The 22,438-nt window shown below is 40.7% G+C and overlaps 1 protein-coding gene across 1 annotated transcript in view; it reads right to left on the reverse strand.

The window, feature by feature from the left end:
* gpr158a (G protein-coupled receptor 158a) overlaps nt 1-14,097 on the reverse strand; it is a 128,985-nt gene extending 114,888 nt beyond the window's left edge. The window contains exon 1 of the mRNA XM_041814571.1: nt 13,220-14,097. Within this exon, the coding sequence (XP_041670505.1) occupies nt 13,220-14,097 (878 nt within the window). The remainder of the gene's footprint in view (nt 1-13,219) is intronic.
* Between the last annotated feature and the right edge of the window lie 8,341 nt (nt 14,098-22,438).

Genomic DNA, 22,438 nt, shown 5'->3' on the forward strand with positions numbered 1-22,438 from the left:
TTCACGCCAGATGGCGCCCTCAGGCAGCTTACTCGCCACATCTACCGCTTAATAACCAAAACCTGCCTAAAAGTTCTGCAAGTACTGAACATCCGTTCCACTGTCAAAGCTGTTGTTAACCATGATGGCGACTTTTAACCATGATGGTGACTTTTAACCATGATGGCGACTTTTAACCATGATGGCGACTTCTAACCATGATGGTGACTTTTAACCACGACGGCGACTTTTAACCATGACGGCGACTTTTAACCATGATGGCGAAGTTTAACCATGATGGAGAAGTTTAACCATGATGGTGACTTTTTAACCATTATGGCGACTTTTAACCATGATGGCGAAGTTTAACCATGATGGAGAAGTTTAACCATGATGGAGAAGTTTAACCATGATGGAGAAGTTTAACCATGATGGCGAAGTTTAACCATGATGGAGAAGTTTAACCATGATGGAGAAGTTTAACCATGATGGCGAAGTTTAACCATGATGGAGAAGTTTAACCATGATGGAGAAGTTTAACCATGATGGAGAAGTTTAACCATGATGGCGAAGTTTAACCATGATGGTGACTTTTAACCATGATGGCAACTTTTAACCACGATGGCGACTTTTTTTTTTACCACGATGGCGACTTTTAACCATGATGGCGAAGTTTAACCATGATGGAGAAGTTTAACCATGATGGCGAAGTTTAACCATGATGGCGAAGTTTAACCATGATGGCGACTTTTAACCATGATGGCGACTTTTACTACGGCCTCCACAGAACTGATGCGGAGTATCTCCTGTCATAAGTTTCATGATTAGCAGGCAAATCTTCTGGCTCTGGTTTCATAACAAACGTGTGCTAACAGGTGCTAATGGGGCAAAAATTTCCTTTTTATTCTGGGCGCCAAAATAAATGGCGCCCCACGTGCGCAACAGCCAAGGTTCAAATCTGACCTGTGGCCCTTTCCAGCATTTCTGTCCCCATCTCCCTCATCCCTGCTTCTATCCACTGTCCTCCTCTACCGATGAAGGCACACAATCTCAAAATAAAAACAGCCTTCTGAGTCAGATGTCCCTTGGGAGTTACCGTAGCTGTCATAAAGCCGTTGTTGCTGTGATCCATCTGGCTCTGCTGACAGAGCTAGAGCCACAGCTTGTGGAGTTATCCTGATGTATAGAGGTGATTTCCTTTCTTCTATCATTTCATTTTGTTAGACAAACCAGGACAGTTGGGTTAACGTGCACCGCTAAATCATTAGCAGCCTGAAACTGTGCACTAACAAGTCACTGTTACCTGAAGACTGAAGGCCACATCCAGAACATGAATATTCGGAAAGATCCCTACAATAAATATACAACAGAATAGTTTTTCTTCATGTCTCTAGTTTTGCAGATGGTGCCACGTGGGTTAAAAAGAGTGCTGTAAAATGCATTTTTGTCAAATTGATTTAAATTGTATTTATTTTCACTCGTATCACCAGGTTAAATTATACCCACACATAAAATCTTTGATAGTTTTAACTGCAGCAGAGGGATATTTACACTGAATGTTCACTGGGACACTTCAACCGTATATCTGCACGTGAATGAGGCTGGTAGTATGTTCTGAAGCAGGAGGAATAAGCCCTGATGTCTCCACTGACTGTGTGTGGATAAACCCAGAGTCATATAAAGCAGAGGTGACCATGGAAGACTTGCAGGAGCTTAAACATGATCCTTAAGCTTATCCATGTATCCAGAAGACTTGCACGCCCAGATGAACCTGCATGCACATTCCTCCTGCTCTGATGTCTTGAAAGAACACGCCGCTGTCCTTGTAGAAGGGCACAGTCCGCGCATTAGACCAGAACCTGCAAACCTCCAAAGGAAAAAAACTCATATGATGGAAATGCATTAAGCTGCAAAAGCTAATGTGAGTCTAGCTGCTGGGAGAGATGCTGGTCTTAATGCGACCAGGGTTGTTTTATTGAGTTCTGTTGTTAGACGTCAAAACAAGACAAAGCCCTGCGGCCACACAGCTGTCCATAAAAGAAAAATATCTTCATTTCTGCTTCCACTCCTGGACTCTAGGCAGTCTTTATTAAAGGATTTCTTCTACAGAGGTCAAGAAACAGTTTGGTCATTTAAGCTGCTGTCACATTAGATATGCAGATAACATTAGGACTGATGTTCTTCTCTGATCATTCTTCCCAGCTTAACAAATGTCAGCAATAATTGTGATCCTTCAGTCTCATCATAGAAAAAAAAAGAAATCAAAAGGAAAGGCTGTTGGCCAAGACAAGATAGTCTGGCATGGTTTCATCGTGAACGACCAAAAGAATCGTGTAGTCTGAGACGGCCTTTACCCGTTAAATTCTGCCTGTAAAAACAGTAAAGCTTTTGAAATCGGCTCCTGCTATCAAACAAACCGGATCAGATCTGGCCCATCTCCTTCTTTCCCATAGCCAGTGTTTGGGAATGGTGGAACCTTTCCCAAAAGTCCTGGACCATGATTGGTGTGGTCTGCCGGTCGCATTCATTCTGAGCCAGTTAGAGCAGTAATATGACAGAGTAGGCGTGTGCAGCCCCGGAGGGGGACAACACAATGTTCACTCTCAGTGAAGCCTGTAGAGAAAAGCTTTCAGTGTATTCCTTCTTTTAAAGCTCAAACCCAGTGTCACCTCACATGACGTGACACCAGCAGCAGAGGCCTCTCACTTCAGCTGCATTACCTTTAGAAATGTGCAAAAAGTAAACAGCATAATAAAAAAGTGGGAATGGGAAAGCTGAATGTTGAAAAACTTTTAAAATATCTCTAAAAAGTTTTTACGCTCTCGTGGGAAGGTTTTTCAGACATTTTGATCTGAGATATATATCAAAAGTGCAGTGGAAACACTTTCCCACATTTACGGGTCTCAGGACGTGACATAGAGTCACATGACCAGGTCACTCTGAGACAACATGGCATGGTACGTGTGCACCCGTGTGGACTTAACATCATACTTAAACCCTTATTCATGGCTTTTGCCGTACGTACGAAGCTTGCCTCTGAACTATCATCCGTTCCCTTTGTCTTTTGTTCAAAATTATCAAGGCAGCCGCTGTAGACGTGACCATACCAGTACCAACACGCAACAGGTTTGAGCTTCCAGCTTCCCTGCAGTGGAGTCTCTCAAGATGAGATTTTTGAGAACTGCGACGCTCACGCCCGAAACGCTCCTCAGAGGAAACACATTCAAAGCGTCGTTGTACTTTGTGGAAATGTTAAAAATATTGCTTTTATGGAAACCCAGCTTTAGCCTACACTTCATACAGAAGATGAAGTTCAAACTCTTCTTCTGTGCTCTTAAACAGTGCTTCTACTATGGCGGCCAGATATGCTGGGGATAAAGCAGCGGTGCAGACCGCCACGGCCCGTCGTGTCTGGTCTCTGCTGTGGGTTTGTTAAAAAATAATGGGGGCAGTTGATTGGACACATGTCGGATGAACATTGTCCAGTTCTGATTAAGGTCGTGTTCACACCTGATAGTCCGGGGACTCGGTCCGTTTTGGAACAGAAATGGCAGCATTGTTGCTCTTTCCTTTGGTTTGGTTCACATTCACACTGCTGTCTTTGGTCAAGCGGACTAAACCGTCTGAACACCTACAACCTCTGCCCACTAGGGGGCTGTTGTCATGAACAAACGGTTACCAAGAAGAAAGAACGCGTAGAAGAAGATGAAACTCCTTTTGCCGGTCTTACCGTCCACATAAACAACGAAAAAACACAGAATTTACGCTGTCTTGTGGTTTCTGCTCTTGCATTGCAGCATTATGAGCAGCCAGGAGGAGGTGAGCTGTCCAGCATGTCGTCTTTTACATGAGACAAATAAATCAGCAGGGACTACAGCATGTTACCATGGCTACACAGACGCCAAGCGAGGTACCGTCGTGTATTTGAGTGTATTAAATCACGCATAAATCTGTATATCATTACGCTTTATGCCACTTCCTGCTTTGGTTCACAAGTTGGTCCGCTTTGCTTTCACACCTCAAATGAACCGCACCAGGGTTCGTTAGGAAGCGGACCGAGACCCCCTGTTTGAAGCGGACCAGAGTCCGCTTGATTGGTCCGCACCAGAGGTCGTGTGAGCTTTCACACCACTCCCAACAAACCGGACTATCCAGGAAAATGGACCAGAGTTCATTCAAAGAGGATCAAACAGCTCTGGTGTGAATGTGCCCTAAATCTCCACCACAGCTGCATCATCCTTCTCCCATACATCCATCCCGTTTCTACACCGCTGATCCCGTTGGGACTCGCGGGGGGCTGGAGCTTATCCCAGCTGTCATTGGGTGAGAGGCGGGGTTCACCTTGGACTAGTCAAAAGCAGGCTGACATGTAGAGACACGTAGAGGTGGAAGGAAGCTGGAGGACCCAGAGAACCCCGTTGTTCTACTGCCTCCTTCTCCTCAAACGATGCTGATTGGTCCGGTCATTCTCCAACCAGAAACAAGCGTATCAGCGCGAAGCTTTGGAAGACAGATCCATCTGATGATAGACATGGATGCGGCTAAGACTAGCACGTCAAGGCTGACTGTGCTCACTTTTTTTACATCAAATATTCAGTTTGATTTCAGTTTTTTTTATTTCAGTTTCGGTTTTTAAAGTTCAGTATCATAAAATATCCTTTCTCTTTGCCTTCTTCTCTGTCATTTATTTATTCCAAGTATTTTATAAAACAGCTGCTGGAAAGAAGACGTCATAGAGAAGTATATGAAATCCAGTGAAGGTGTGTCAGTATTTTTTGACACATCTTATGTCTTTGTAAAAAGAACCAATCACTGTTTCAGTCCAGGCCAGACTCTCTGAGCCAACGAAGCGCTCTGTTCTCCCATCTGAACACCAAAGCTCTTTTTCTCTCACACCAGATTACTAAAGGATAAACCTCCAGCAACACCACAGATTTATAATCCTCAGAGAAACTACATCCCTCTCTGAGATTATTGCCATCATTAGCAGCCTTATTAGGAGGGTAATATCTCTTTAAAGGCTGACATTTACTGTCTGAAGCATCATATTGACAGGCCACCTGACTGAGCTGAGGTGTCCCAGTGACGTCAGCAGTAAGAGACGGAGCACCTCAGGGATCTTTAACCCTGCTCGCTCTGCGTCTGTCAGTGGAAAATCTGTGAGCTGAGCGTTAGAACGAGAGTGTTCTTACATCTACATCCAAGGCTTGGTTCTTTCCTCCCCTCTAGGAACCGTTCATTCTCCCGCCGTCATATAGTCTCATGCTTGGCCTCAGGAATTGTGGGGTTTCCTCCCTATTAGCGTCTGGATGTTGTCCATCTAAGCAGATGCTTTTGGCCCCTCCTGGAGTACGAGGCCTCCCGCTCTGTTAGATGACTGGGCGTCCCACAGCAGCCAGCCTGTCCACACTTTTGCTGCTTGTACAGCGAAATGAGGCACCGAGCCAAGCATGAATGACAACCATTCTGGTCCTAATTACAACCTGAAGGCCTTTGGGGAAATATGTGGAGAAATGTTGTAGCTTTACTGGTGGGTTGTTCTGTTAGTTTCCTTATCACAGAGCTTTTCTGTCTGAGAGACTGAAGTGTGTGTACTTATAATATCCATCCAACACATGACCAACCTCCAGCCTCCTTCCCTTTTCTTCTGTTATTGATTCAAATGCAGCCATCACTATGATGAGAGCACAAACACTGTCATGATCAAGGATGTCAGGAATTAGCTGGCTAAAATATTCACTGGCCAGTCTCCTGGTAGTCCAGAGTACTAGTTGGTTAGTTCTTAGTGTTTTTAATCATTTTAGGCCACCAACACTAGTCAAAGGCAAGTAAAGAGACAGCAGCAAAAATGAAGCATTTCAGACGGAGGTTAAAGTAAGGGATTTTCAGGGCACCAGTGTGAGAAACATGAGGAGTTTTTAGAGCTGTAAACAGGTGAAGCTACTACATGGGTAACAGAGGGATGGTGGAAAGCCTTGAAAAAGGAATATTACCCCCACTTTAAGCTGTGTATCCATATTTTAAAAATAACCACTTTTATCAATGAAACAAATCTCCTTTTTAAATCATTTGTGTAGCATATAGCCTTATTTAAAATGCAAATCTATTTTGTTAAAAATATTCAAAAATGGTAAATAATGGCAAAAAATGGTGGAACAGGTGGTAAAACTGGATCTTAAAAGTAGCAGAAATGGGTTAGAAATGGCAAAAAATTATATAAGAATAGCAAAAATAACAGAAAAAAGGCAAAATGGGTTACAGTGGCAACAATGGGAATAAATAGTGGTAAAGGGGAATTAAAAAGTGTCTGAAAAGGCTTTAAATGGGCAAAAATGGGTGAAAATCTGGCGAGATTGGAAGAAAAATCAATATAAACTGGCAAAATAGTGCAAACTGAGACAGAAAAAACAGACAGATATTGGCAGAAATTGGTCAAACTGGCAAAAATGGGCATATCAGACAGTGAGATGTGGTTAAAATGGGGTGTATAGTAGCAATAATGGGTCAGCAGAGGCAATATTAAGCTTATGTGGCAAGAATTAGTTTACAAGTGGCAAAAACAGGCAGAAAAAATGGTTAAAAATGGCAAAAATGTTTTAACATTTGTGAGAAAAAAATGATGAAAAGTGGTTAAAATTTGGAAAAACTGGTGTAAAGTGGCAACAGGGGAACTCAAAAAATGCTCTTATTTTTTAGGGAAGCTGGAGACCCCCTCTTAGTGTTTTGCGACCCTCAAGGGGTCCCAACCCCAAGGTTGAGAACCACTGCCCAAGGCCATGCTCACTTGCTACATCCCCCTTCACACTGCCCAAGGTGTGGACTTAGTTATTTTTCTCCCATGTCTCTGGCAACATGCGAGGACATCCAGAGCACTGCCGGGGTTGTGTCCATCCTCCTTCCTGCCTCATGGTGCTTACAGTAAAAGATTTGTTTCCTCCTTAGTTTCAAAGCATTGTTGCTTCATTTTAACTGTTTTGAGTGTTGTCATATCTTTCAGACTTTTAGAGTCGTCTCGGCTTAAACATCCGTCCAACCGTCTATAAAATCAGATACTTGGAGCATCCCTAAATATACATTCACTGTCGTCAGACTGCTGCTAATGCTTTATTCTTTAATGATGGCTCCACGTCCCTCTCAGAACTGGCTATCTATAGTCTTTTCAGTTGCTGATGAATCTTAAGACTCTGAACTGAAGGGATTTTTTATTCCCTATATTTAAACCACATAAAAACTGGAGACAGTGGCCTTTGTAAGAATGATAAATTCCCACTTTGTGTGCTTGTTCAAACTGTTTTGCATCTGAGTGATCTGCCAATTAGTACAGCGGTCTCAGAATATCTCAGCCTCCAACAATGGCATCAATACACACCAAAAGACACACACTCCACGCTCGAAAACAAGCAGGCTTCTGTGTGGTCTTAACTGCCTCCCCTGTGACTCAAGAGCTGCTGAAGAGACAGACGGCAGGAGAGGAGCCTGTGTATAAAGGTGCCATTTCTTCCACCTGCACAGAAACAACAGGTCGATCTATCGCCAGCACGTATCCACGCACCTCTGCTCCAACAAGTCACACAAGTAGTTTAGCACCTGTGCATTCAGCAAACAAACAAGGAGGAAAAGCACCCATCATTTGTAGCTCTCTCCACATGCCCTGTGTATAAAAAAGGCCAGACAAGTCACCTCTGTCTGTGTCGACATCATCACGCCAAACAGGAAGTGACTGAAGCATTAAGAGGCTGGAATCAAGATGGCCTGTGCAGGGTTGTTGTTCTACATCTTTCATTATTAATTCATCGTGGTATTGATTGTGTATTCAACTGGAGGGGAAACGGAGGAGAGCTGCTGTCTGAGGCAGTTATATTATCCCCTCCTCTCCTGTTCCTTATCTGGCACGGGTGCCGAGGCGGAGGGAGGACGCAGGATGAGACGCCGCTACTTTGATATGACCGTATGAGAAAAACAAAGAGAGAGAGGGAGGGGAGACTGGAAAGGACATGAGAAGGAGTGGGTTTATTTACTGTTCCTGAGAGTGAGCTATGAAGGCAATGTCACTCATGTGGTTGTTCTTTTACAACAGTATAACCACACATTTCCAGTTAGCGTAGCGTAGCATTAGGAATACGAGCTGCCAGGTCAGCAGTTTCTGTCCACATGAAAACAAAAGCACAAAAACTAAATATTACATATCTGGGAGGTTACTGACTACAGCTAGCTCAGCCAAGCTAGGCCCCTTACATCTAAAGTTTTCTGCCACTAGCTTTATATTCAGAAAGACATGAGACAAGCATCTTACTTTGTAGCTATCCAGAGATGTCAGAAAGTACAAAAAGAACCCCAGATGACCCCAAAAACATGCTGTAACCAGGTTAGCTGTTCACCCATGTTCTGCTCAGCTAGCTACTGGAATTTATTTATGGTACACACATGAGAAAATAGTGAACTAACTTCTCAGTCAGCCTGGCTGCTGAAAATTCAAAGATAACGGCCTCAAAAGCTTACCAATAAAAATGTGAAGCCCCGGCTAACTCTTTATTCTAGGCTGAGCTGGTTTATGGTGTTGGTCCATGTTTAGCAGAGCCAATAAACTTAACAGGAGCACAGACAAAGATCTGTGACGACTAAAACTAGACTGAGACTAACAAAAACAGATCTGTGACAACTAAGACTAGACTGAGACTAACAAAAATAGATCTGTGATGACTAAAACTAGACTGAGACTAACAAAAACAGATCTGTGATGACTAAGACTAGACTGAGACTAACAAAAATAGATCTGTGATGACTAAAACTAGACTGAGACTAACAAAAACAGATCTGTGATGACTAAAACTAGACTGAGACTAACAAAAATAGATCTGTGATGACTAAAACTAGACTGAGACTAACAAAAATAGATCTGTGACAACTAAAACTAGACTGAGACTAACAAAAATAGATCTGTGATGACTAAAACTAGACTGAGACTAACAAAAATAGATCTGTGATGACTAAAACTAGACTGAGACTAACAAAAATAGATCTGTGACGACTAAAACTAGACTGAGACTAACAAAAATAGATCTGTGATGACTAAAACTAGACTGAGACTAACAAAAATAGATCTGTGATGACTAAAACTAGACTGAGACTAACAAAAATAGATCTGTGACGACTAAAACTAGACTGAGACTAACAAAAATAGATCTGTGATGACTAAAACTAGACTGAGACTACAAAGGGTAGAAATGACTAAAATGTGACTAAACCAAAATTGAAAATAGCTAACACTGTAGCTAATGGCTGCATGCGCTAACTTTCTATTAGCATGTGAACATATAAAGAGCCGTGATGATTAAACTACTTAGCTAGCCTGAACAAGAGTAAAATCAGAGTAACAGTAACCCTGGCCTGTCCCAGCCACACCAAAGACATATTCTGAGTGCCTGAAGTGAGTTTGCATTAAGAACTCAAAAGCAGTAGCTACTGCAGCACTCTGCATCCTCACTGAATGCCATAGTGGATATTGTTTTATTAGCATGCTAGCACTCCAGCTAGCATCTGCTAGCTAGCATTTCAATCAAGAAAAAAGGCATTTAAGGCTATATATTCAGTGCTCTGTAATAAAGTATACTTCAGAAGTATGTGATTATGGACATGCTAACAAATTTAGTTAGCTAACTGGCTGCTAGCGCTAGCTACTACTTAGCCTGGACAAGAAAAGAGAAATCTGACCACCAACCTCAGAAAAGCCGTGATTAATCTGAGCTAGCTGTTTCTGGTAGGTTTAGCTAGGCTAACTGGCTGCTGGTATCTACTATAAACATAAAAAAGCTGCTCAAGTTTTACGACAGTCTGAAGAATAACATAAATGTGACTCTGATTTTACTGTCATCACTCTGCTTCCTCTGAATGTTTCCATCTGTCAGTATTTTAACTGCCTTCATCATTTATGTCCTTCCTGTTGCTGTAACCATGCTAACAGACATCTGTAGCTCAGTTTGTTTGACCTCTGTTTGGTCATCACGACTTTCTTTCTAGTTTGTTGCTCTTTTGTTCTTTGTTTTTGGGACTCCCAGAGTTCTGTGTCTGTTAAACATTTGTTTGTAAAGGTGCTATATAAATAAAGTTATTCTAAAAATCCCATGACCAATTCCTGCTAAAGCTAACAAAAACATGTATGTAAGGTGTGTAAGCTAGCAGTCTAAGCTAACCAGCTGCTGACAGGTTTGTATGCACGTTTTTAAAAACTGGTTTTGTCTGATATCATCTGTATATCCGTACCAGCAGATGTCGATCTAAAAGTGAATTATTGTTGAGGTCAGGGGTTTCCAGCTAGGTGTCGGTATTCTGCTACAGAAATCTGCCTGTTTCAGCCGACCAATAGAGAAAAACCTGAGAGTTTTAGGCTGGACCTCCAGACCTGGTCAGCTTATTCTTCATTCACCTCTAATCCTGTTACTCCATTTCAGGACTGAACTTTGAGGTCTGAACTAGATTCAGATATCTGTATCAGTGTTGGTTTTGGCTAAAATCATTTTATAAATATCAGCAAGAATTCAACATTGTTCATCCCCCAGCTCAAAGCAAGGCTGTTCAATCTTTAATTCAGTGATCATCAACTGGAGGCCCGGGGGCCACATCAGGCCCCCAGTGGCCTCCCATCCGGCCCCTGAGTGATTGTTAAATTCAGAAAATTTGTAAGAGAAAAATATGGCATGCTATTGGTAACTACTTTCTTGGAGTTAAAACCTTTAAACTTATCAAACAAGAAGCACACAAGTATTTTTGTGATTTGGTACGGTAAATGCAAACTTATTGATCTTAAGCTGCAGTTCTTGCATCAGTTTTCCACATGAAGGCCTTGGAGAGTGCAATTTCCCTTCCTGAGAATCTTCACAGCATATCTGTTTCCTGCATGTGTTTTTAGCCAATCACGACAGAATATTAGCATCAAACTCAGTGTAGATGTTATGATGGCTCCAGAAATATGTAGAAAAATATCTCCATCGCCCCCTTGTGGCTGCCTGCAGTATAGGTGATGGGGACTGATCTCACTGTTAAAGGGATACTTCAACATTTTTAGCAAATTTGCCCATGGCCATAATCCCTATAGTCTTAGTAACAGGTCTGTTTCCTTTAGTTGTCGGTGCAAGCTGTTTCTAGATCTGCAGGGACCGTTAAACCAGCTGCACCACGAACGCTATTTTAGCAGACAGAATTTTTGCTTTCCCTCATCAAACTCATCAAATACACAATCCAACAACTCCAAAACGCTCTCATGGACAAGTTGTGACCTGCACATTCACCACGCTATGAAATAGTAACGTATAGTTATGTAACATTACGACACATGAAGCAAATACTGGAACTACTTCTTGAGTAAACCACTGGGCGGAGTGACACAGTGCAGCAGCCATGTCTGGAGTGTAGTTCAGGCTTTGCATTTAGCTTTAAAACATCTCCGTCTCTTAATGTTCCATGATTATTTCATAGCGTGGTGAATCAGTTTTATAATGTAGAGTGAGCGAACTATTTTTGCTCATATTGCAGATGTGATGGCATTTGCTTAGTTTAAGGACATAATCATTTTTATGTCACTCATTTTGATTAAGGAAAACACACATAAAACACAAAAAGGAGGATTTTTGTAAACATTATTTAAAAAACAACATTTGAATGCTTGCAAAATGTGCATAAAATCTCTGCTGCAAATATATATATATATATATATATATATATATATATATATATATATATATCTCAAACTGGTATTTTGCCATATTTAAAGTTAAAGAAATATTGCAACTTCTGCAATTTGAAAATTGCAGCAGGCCATATTGCGATTGCGATTTAATTTATTTTGCAATTAATTGCCCAGCCCTGGTCAGATATCGGCAAAAATCTAATAACATAAAGTTATATATAACAAGATAAAGTGCTAGCAGGAGAGTTATTCCGATCCATATCTAAACTAGTGAATTATATTTAACTAAATAAGCGTTAGTGGTGAATGTGTAGAGCCTTCCTTTCACCAACATTTAGTAGTTCAGCAGGAAATCTGCAGGAACGAATTCCTGATTGGATGTTGTTCCTGCTCCCTGAAGAACAGTGGTATGTGGCTTTCAGTGTGGCTGCCTGGGCCTTCTCCAGGGACGTTAAACAATACCTGACGCCCCCACATGTCACAGCTGCAGTCTTATAAAGGAGGGGGAACAGACGACACAAAGGCTCCTTCAGCTTCTGAAGTTAATGGCAATCATAAATTTGGCTGCATGAATAGAGTCAGTGTGCTTCCAGTGTAAAGTAAGAGCAAGTCTGGAGTGTGCAGGGTAATGTTCTATCTGCTTCTGTAGTAGACTCAGACTAAGTGAATGAAGCCACTCTGGGTTAACACCAGGTAGCTGAAAGCACATTACAGTATAATCACTGCAGGTTTTGACTCATCTGCAATCTGTGCCTGCCTGTGAGCGACTCCAGTGTATCAATTAAAGATTCATCCAGCCAGTACACACACACCTAGTGATCTGGATTAAATATTCATTGGGAAGATGTCGGTCAGGATCATATGGAGCCTTTACACTTGACTGTTCCGGTGCATACCAGGGCCGGTATCACATTACAGGAGTGGGCTGCAGCAGGGGTGGCTTTAGGACATGGATTGTACCAAACCCAAACCTAAAACCCATTTCATCATTTCCTGTTCTGCTGATGCTGGCTGCTGTGCTTTTCTTCAACCAAAAAGAAAAAAAAATTGGCTGCCTCTCATCAGGAGGGTTCTGAGTCATCACAGATTTAGCAGCCGCCCCCACTTCAAGAAAAGGGAAAGGAAAGGGCACACGGCATTTCCTGAGTAGTAAAGCCTGCAGGAGAGTGAGTTTGAAAAATGAATAAGGGCCTGTAGCCAGAGGTTTCCACCGCTGCTACATCCAGTAACATCCAGGGTTATTTTTAGCATCCCGCCGCCTTGTCAGACTGGAGGAGAGAAGAAAACCCCCCTTGTGTAACAGGCGGGGGAAGCTGTGGTTTGGAGGCAGGTATGATCACCTGAGGCCCTGACCAGGTTACAGTATAAGGTGGTTAAATCTGCTTTAATTCACCTCTCATTGCTGGGACTCTTTCACAAACCTGTATCTGTGTAGCTCCAGTAAAGGTGTGTGACAACAGTATTATGAACAGGCTTTGTTCTGCTGAGCTTGTTGTTTCTCAGCTTTTCTATTTTTAGCATCATTACAGCTCAGTTTTCAACCATCTGTGTGCCTACCTGAATTCAGGAGCCAGATTGGGCCTCAGGCCATAGAATGCAGCCGATAAGGTCAAAAGCCAACGAGGAACAAAATTCCCATTTTCACACTCCAGGTAGGGTGCAGACCATCTCACATGCGTCTTATCTGGGATAAAAGTCTCCCCTCTTTTTAAAGAATTGTCCACTGATTTGAAGTCTTGGCTCAGCACTTTCTTATGGAAGCTGGGCTTCTTCCTGTCTTTGACATCATGGTACCACTCTGTCTCTGCTGTGCGGTTGTGCAGGTGGTGGTGGGCCACGCTGGACAGGTCCTGGAGGACTATCTCTCCGCCGGCCCTGGTGGCTTGGAGAAGCACCGTGGGCCTTGACACGGCCGAATCCGCGTTAAAAGTGACAACAGCTCGGTGAATCTTGGCGTCTCCCTCCAGTATACTCCTCACTAAGGCGTGATACCACTCAATGTCTCTCCGGAGACTGTGCTCTCTGGACCTGTTGGCTTGCAGGATCATGCTGAGGAAGTTTGTGGCGTGCAGCACCGTATCCAGCACGCTGCTCATGGAGTAATGCGGGCTGGATGCTGACCTTCCCCGCAGAGAGGTGAGCTCGTATCTCCTCGAGCAGTTGGCGTGCTTTAAGGTGGTCGAGTCCCCCGTGTGAAGAAAAGCCGTGACCACCCTGGGGAGATGCTCCTCTATTTTCTGCGGCAGCTCGTCCGTCTCCCCGGGTGGAGGATGAGGCGCGCGGAGATGCGCCAGCTGCCGACGGTGCGTCTGAGCGCCGCGAATCTCTCCCTGTGCCCTGATATCTTTCCCGTGCGCCGACCATTCCGCGTAATTATGGTTTGATCCGATCACAAATCCCACTTGCAGCAGCAACGACAGCCGGAAAACAGCCATCTCCCTGCAGAAAGCGTCCACAGATGTTTGGGGGGATTGCTGCACGGAATTACAGTGTCGTTGGGCGGGCGTGTTGTGGAGAAAATCTGCTCCGCTAAAGCATCGCTTCGCCACTTGTAGGATATTCTTGCAAGCTCCACGCCTCTGTTCTTTGACTCAATAAGCGGAGGAGGAGGAAAAACGTAAGGAGCCCCCTTGCTGCCCTCGCTCAATCCCTTCTTCTTCCTCTTCTTCTTCTTCTTCTTCTTCTTCTTCACAGATTCCTCATACAGCTTGTTGATGTTAAGGATCCGGTTGCAGCTGTTTCTACCTCTCTCTCTCAGCAGACAAGACTGTTCCTGGCTCTGCTGTGCGGCGGACGCTCTCCTCCTGCGTGTAGGCTACATAGACTGAATCAAAACGAGGAGGAAGGGAGGGGTAAGGGGGCAGGTTGCTATTATATTTATATATTTTTGAAGAGGCACCAGTCAGGGAGCCTCTCACTTGGATGACAAACGCACTCCGCCCTCTTCCGACCACAACAAGCATTAAGAAGGCCTACAGAAGCCACCGAGAGATGCATCAGGAGCTGTGTGCTCTTAAAGCCCGTCTCCTTCATCATCTCATAGGGCTCCAGAGGCGCCATTGATCCGCGTATGGCTGTGCTCTCTGTCAATCACGGCGAGGGAGCTGTCCAGTGCTGAAACTGATGAAGCTGTAAAGGGAGCTGTCCAGTGCTGAAACTGATGAAGCTGTAAAGGGAGCTGTCCAGTGCTGAAACTGATGAAGCTGTAAAGGGAGCTGTCCAGTGCTGAAACTGATGAAGCTGTAAACAAGCTGGCCGTGGCTGAAACTGATGGAACGAATTAGTGGCTGATTTATCAAAATTAACGTCTAATTAGAATCCATGCATAGATTTTTTGTCACTGTGGCTTCCAGGAGTGATTTTAAACTGTTAGTTAATGTAAAAAAAACAACAACAACAATTTCAAAGTCTAGGCTCACTTCTTAAAGCTCTTTAACACTTAGATACAAAAATAATTTAGGCTACCATGATCAACTGCTAGACAGTGAGTGGTGATACAGTCACTAAATAGCTAAGCAGTTGTTGTGATCCCACCAGCTTCATTTTCTACAATTTTCATTTATTTACTACTTTGGTTATTTAGGTTTTATTTATAAACTGTTTCATGGTTTTTATGAGTTTCTACTCATGAACTTAAAACAAAAAGTAAGGCAATTTGTGTTTGGTAGATTATTTCTTTGTTGTAACAATACTTCTTGGTAATAAATCTGATACCTTAGTAAAGCCTGTTTATTAGCCTTTTAAATGATGCCACATTTGTAAGGATCATGCATTTGTGGGATGAGCAGCAGAGCTGAGTATGTGGGTTGCATCCATGAAAAATGTGCCAAATCTTCTCTGCCAATGCCAAACAGCTGATTCTGCTGTTGCTATTGACTCTTGTTTTGAGCTTCTGGTACCCCCAGGTGCAGCCAATCAGGTGCCTGACTGGCAGCACCTGTGAGCATGGGCGGGGCTACAGTGGTCAGTAGATGTCTGCTTCAAGAATCAGCATGCTACGTTTGACTGATCTGGGTAGGGCCCATCGGTTGGGCAACTTCAAGCTGGTGTTCCTCATTGTTTGGAGTGAACCCTAGCACCATCTCCAAACTGAAGGCCAAGCTCCATCTAACGGAGAATGTCAGAGACAGGCCGCCAAGTGGGCGTCCCAAGAAGACCACACCCCAAGAATACTGTTTTCTCTCCCTGTCAGTAAGAACTCTATCCTCCAAGATGGCAACACTCGCCCCCACAGAGCGGGGTTTATCAGAGACTAGCTCCAGAATCTGGGAGTGGAGAGGATGGGATGTCCTGCCAGCAGTCCTGACCTTTAACCCCACTGAACACTTGTGGGATCAGCTTGGGCGTGCTGTTGGTGCCAGAGTGACCAACACAACCACACTGGCTGACTGGAGACAAATGCTGGTTGATGAATGGGATGCCATCCCACAGCAGTGTGTGACCAGGCTGGTGACCAGCATGAGGGGGAGGAGCCAGGCTGGTGACCAGCATGAGGAGGAGGAGCCAGGCTGGTGACCAGCATGAGGGGGAGGAGCCAGGCTGGTGACCAGCATGAGGGGGAGGAGCCAGGCTGGTGACCAGCATGAGGAGGAGGAGGAGCCAGCCTGCTGTGGCTGTGATTGGTTCTTCTACTGAGGCTCCTGTTTGGTAAATGAATAAATTGTTAAATTGTCAGTATGTCTTGTTTCTTCAAACTTCAATCATCCAATCCATCAAACACCAAACAAGAGTCAACAGCAGAATCAGCTGTTTGGCATTAGCAGAGAAGATTTGGCACATTTTTCATGAGGGCAACCCACATACTCAGCTCTGCTGCTCATCCCACAAATGCATGATCCTTAAAAATGTGTCATCATTTAAAAGGGAAATAAACAGGCTTTACTACGGTATCAGATTTATTACCAAGAAGCATTGTTACAACAAAGACATGATCTACCAAACACAAATTGCCTTACTTTTTGTTTAAAGTTTAGATATCAGTATGGAAATGCCACGTTCGGGTTTCTCAGATACGTCACGCGGGCGCCATATGCAAGAGGTGCAGTCGCAATGTGTCAATGACGACGAGAGGTCTCTGCTCATAATAATGCTCATGATTCACTGAAAAATCAATCAATGCTCAAGCCGTTTGTTTGGTCACAAACTTCAGACATGCATCTATGATCCAGGAGACTTGATCCAATGACAAACACAGGTTTTCATTCTGATTCTTTCCCCGTAGCAATAAGGGGAAGCCTTCTAAGATCATTTTACTTGGCAAATGTAAATGGAAGCATATTGCATTCACTTGAGAAAATAGAATCCACTTTCTCAGTTAACCAGATTAATTATCTAAAACCACACTAAAAGATAAAAATTAAAAATGATGTCTGAGGCCTAGTCAGCATCTGGAGAAACTTTTCAAAAGAGACAAAAGTTGTGTTGATAGCCCAATATGATGTCCTTCACTTTATATAACAACACTAAAAAGACAGCCCCCCCCCCCAGTATAACTTCATATAAAATATATTACACTAAATCCCACAGACAGTCTTTTTCTGTTGATTATCCCACCTTTCCTTTATAATAATTAAACTAGGTTTTTTTTTGTTTTTGTTTTTAAATATAAAACATACTTAAAATGTATTTTCTGGGCTATGCCTATCCCTGAAGGGACAGTGGAGAGTGACAAAATATTAGGAGGGCATGAAGCAAATATGAAATGTCAAGGGTCGGACGTGAATCAAAGATCTCTGGAAGAACTAAAGCCAAGGAAGCATGTGGGCTGTGAATGTCCAGTTTTCTTACTGGGGTGGATCGTCTGGGGCAATGTTTGTATGAAGTATTTGTCTCTGCTGTTCATTTTTCCCCAAATACTGAGCTCAAATATCCCACAGATGTTATATTCCTGTGACTTATAACTTTAATTTCAACTCTTCAGTGCTTTACTCTCTAAGACTGTCTGTCCAGTTTATGCTAAATGCACATAGTGACTGCACCAGTAAACTTGGCCTGTTGGACAACCAGAGTTGACGTCAGGCATCTCTAAAAGAAGGCACCATGTTCTCTTAATCCACGCTGACATTCCACAGAATTCCTGCAGGAGGCAGGCTCTCCCCGACCGGACACTTTCCTTGTTGTCTCATATTGTTGTGTGCAGTGTTACCAAAGAAGAACCACACATCCAGAGGAAGTTTACTGACCTGAGCCTCACCACTCCATCATCCTTTTCAAAAGAACCCAAAAAATAAATCAGTCATTTAAGAAATTATAAAACATTCCTGTTAAATAAATAATATCTTAAAATTAAAGATATGCTATTTCTTCAAGGTTGAAAGCACAAAGTTGTTTATGGTCACATGGAGTCCATCACACATCAGCAGAGAGATAAAGAGAGAAAATAGGAGTGTTCATTTTTCCTAACAACTTGTCCTGCATCAAAGCTAAGAAGATCTTATGTTTATATTTAAAGATCCTGTAAAGTCAAATCCAAAGTTTGTGTCTGAACTCTCTAGAAATCTGTGAATCTGGTTTCTGTAAACATGAAAACTCTGAGATCTACATGGGACTGAATTCTGGATTTAGACTGTTAGAAAGTTTTTCACCTCTTTCCTGGCTGGGTTTAATGTGGGCGGGGCTAATATGTGGACTGGTGATGTCACCAGCTCACAGTAGGGAATGGCCCCGCCCCTCTAACACTCCAGTCTCAAACCACAGAGCAGTTCATCTCAGTCCGGTCTGTTGTTAGCTGATGTCTCTGCCTTTATTGAAGTTAGCAGTCAGTTAAATGCTGTTTTTCTGTTCACTGTGAGGTAAATTTACCAAATCTATCAGCCTCAGTGGTCTATGGATCATTAAAGCATCAGAGCAGAGACTGGAGACAGGAAACAGACTTTGGCTCTTCTCTGGACCAGAGCCAGGCAGCTGCTCTGATCATGAGGTCAACGTTCAGACTGTAGCATTTTTGAAATCTGAGAGGATCATATTTCTCCTAAGTGGGCGTGGCTTCAGCTCATTCAACAGACACGCCCACACCATCCTGGAGCAGATTTCACTGCCTCATTTTTCATGATTTTGAAGCTTAGTTTTATAAACTTAAAGATGTTTTATCTGACTGAAATTTGACCTGGAGGTTCAGAGCACAGTGAGCTGTCATACCACAAACCTAAATACTGATTTATTTTCTCTTTACAGGGTCTTTAATGTGTTCCTTCTCTGTGCAAGTCAAACTCAGAAATGTGGAACGACTAACCAAGAACTCTCACATTCTTACAAAGATGCTGAACTGATCAGAGAAAATTTCAAAAACACTTGCAGATGTTTAGAATTTCATTTTAGTAATTTAACTCAGCTTTAATGATAGTTTGACAGTTGCACCTTTTCTTACACAGTTTATCGCAAACAACCGACTTGGTTTGTTGAATAAAGCATTCAGATAACTGATAAACAAGCCAATTAAATTATTCTTTAATTAATCAATCAATTAATTAATTGATTAATTAGCTAGACTGTCATCTGGCAAAAACTAAGTTTAGTTTTCATCAAGACTAAAACTAGACTAACATGTAACTAACATGTAATGTAGTTTTCATCAGACATTCTAAATCTGTGATATTTCTCCTCTGTGGGTAAATCTGTCTGAAACATCTCTATCTATTCTTCCTCTCAGCTGTAGAAAGCAGGGACCCCAGGTTAGACAGAGAACACTCTACCATGATCTGGTACCAGATTTAGACCAGAGAATAAATGCTTGGACTAAAACAAAAGACTAAAATGTGAGGACTTGTTGAGTTTTCATCGACTAAAACTAGACTAACATGAGAGAGGGTAGAAAATAACAGACACTCATCTACAGACAAAAACCAAGACTAAAATTAGAAATAGCTGCCCAGATGACCGCTGGGTCTGAGTCAGCGTAATATCACCGTGAGATGTTGCAGTGTCACGTTCATTGTGTTGTTGCTGACTCAGCAAAAGTTTAGAGTGAACTCATGTTAAGCTAGGCTGGTCTAACGTTAGGTCGCCAACAAACACAAAGGCGTGACCGACACAGCATGGTGCATCATAACTCACAGACAAACAGGGGACTGAAACAGGAAACTTATGGAGTTATGGCTAATTTAACAAACTTCTCCTCATTCTGAAGCTCAGCCACGTGACTCTGGGCTCCAGGGTTGCCAGGTCTGTGTGACAAAACCAGCCCAATGGCCGATAAAAACTAGCCCAAAACCAAGCCCAAAGCTGAAATTCAAAATAATACAGTAAACCTCTGCCACACTGCATATGCTGCTTGATTGGCCGCAGACAGTCTGCCTCTCTGTGGGTGGCATGTGTGTCTGTGTGCCATGTTTTCCTGCCTCTCTGCTGGTTGTTGTAGTTGTACTTGAGTGTAAATAGAGTAGTTTGTTCTGCTGCAGAAATTAAATATTCATACACAAGACAGAAAAACCGGCTCTGCTCAACCCGCAGACAAAATATCTACCTGCAGCAGTACGTTAGAAGTAGCCCAATAACACGGGAAAACCTGGCAACCCTGCTGGGCTCTAGCTCACTCTGATGTACGGAGGTAAATCTTGAGCCTGTGATATTAGAGGAGTTGGAGCGCCCTCTACTGGATAATTAATAGAACATCATGTCCAAGTAAAATCATCTTTAACCTCTTTATCTGCAAAAACCCCACAAGAGTTACCACTGGCGTCTGTCAGACTCCAGATGATTGAATTTCCCTTCAGGATAAATAAAGTTCATGTACTGTATCAGCCAATCAATGATTATTTTTAAAGGCTATAATCGACCAACTGATCTAAACATGTTCAAACCTGCAACAACAGATCTCTAAACCAATAGAAATTGAAATAGAAAGTCATTGCTGATTTGTTGTGCCATGTGATTCTGTCGTTACCTTGGTTACGACACAAACAGACCACTGAGCAGACGATAGGACTGCATTTTCATTTCTGATCATGACTGTTAGGTTTAACGTTAAAATAATGATAGTTATTTAACATAGCATTAAAGTTAGAAATTAAATTTCTTCTCTTTTTCATTTTAACAGTGTCATACATTACACACTGTGCAAAAAGAAGATGAAATTTTAAATGCTAATTAACAGATTTGGTAATTTATTTTAAAAAACGCAGACAGATTCTGAGAAGGAAAAAGCCATTTCTAATAAAAACTGTTTCTGAAACATTCTGCACTGAGCTCTAGTTCACTCCTCATAATATAATGTATAATATAATGTGTAATAATGTAATAGAACTCATAATATAATGAATAATAATGTAATAGAATTCATAATATAATGAATAATAATGTAATAGAACTCATAATATAATGTGTAATAATGTAATAGAATTCATAATATAATGAATAATAATGTAATAGAACTCATAATATAATGAATAATAATGTAATAGAATTCATAATATAATGTATAATAATGTAATAGAACTCATAATATAATGAATAATAATGTAATAGAACTCATAATATAATGAATAATAATGTAATAGAATTCATAATATAATGTATAATAATGTAATAGAACTCATAATATAATGAATAATAATGTAATAGAACTCATAATATAATGAATAATAATGTAATAGAACTCATAATATAATGAATAATAATGTAATAGAACTCATAATAAAATGAATAATAATGTAATAGAACTCATAATAAAATGAATAATAATGTAATAGAACTCATAATATAATGAATAATAATGTAATAGAACTCATAATATAATGAATAATAATGTAATAGAACTCATAATAAAATGAATAATAATGTAATAGAACTCATAATAAAATGAATAATAATGTAATAGAACTCATAATATAATGTGTAATAATGTAATAGAATTCATAATATAATGAATAATAATGTAATAGAATTCATAATATAATGTATAATAATGTAATAGAACTCATAATATAATGAATAATAATGTAATAGAACTCATAATAAAATGAATAATAATGTAATAGAACTCATAATATAATGAATAATAATGTAATAGAACTCATAATATAATGAATAATAATGTAATAGAACTCATAATAAAATGAATAATAATGTAATAGAACTCATAATAAAATGAATAATAATGTAATAGAACTCATAATATAATGTATAATAATGTAATAGAATTCATAATATAATGAATAATAATGTAATAGAATTCATAATATAATGAATAATAATGTAATAGAACTCATAATATAATGAATAATAATGTAATAGAACTCATAATAAAATGAATAATAATGTAATAGAACTCATAATATAATGAATAATAATGTAATAGAACTCATAATAAAATGAATAATAATGTAATAGAACTCATAATATAATGTATAATAATGTAATAGAACTCATAATATAATGTATAATAATGTAATAGAATTCATACTATAATGTATAATAATGTAATAGAACTCATAATAAAATGAATAATAATGTAATAGAACTCATAATAAAATGAATAATAATGTAATAGAACTCATAATATAATGTGTAATAATGTAATAGAATTCATAATATAATGTATAATAATGTAATAGAACTCATAATAAAATGAATAATAATGTAATAGAACTCATAATAAAATGAATAATAATGTAATAGAACTCATAATATAATGTGTAATAATGTAATAGAATTCATAATATAATGTATAATAATGTAATAGAACTCATAATATAATGTATAATAATGTAATAGAACTCATAATAAAATGAATAATAATGTAATAGAACTCATAATATAATGTATAATAATGTAATAGAA

The sequence above is a fragment of the Cheilinus undulatus genome, linkage group 19 (genome assembly GCF_018320785.1).
Source record: "Cheilinus undulatus linkage group 19, ASM1832078v1, whole genome shotgun sequence".
Classification (NCBI taxonomy): Eukaryota; Metazoa; Chordata; class Actinopteri; order Labriformes; family Labridae; genus Cheilinus; species Cheilinus undulatus.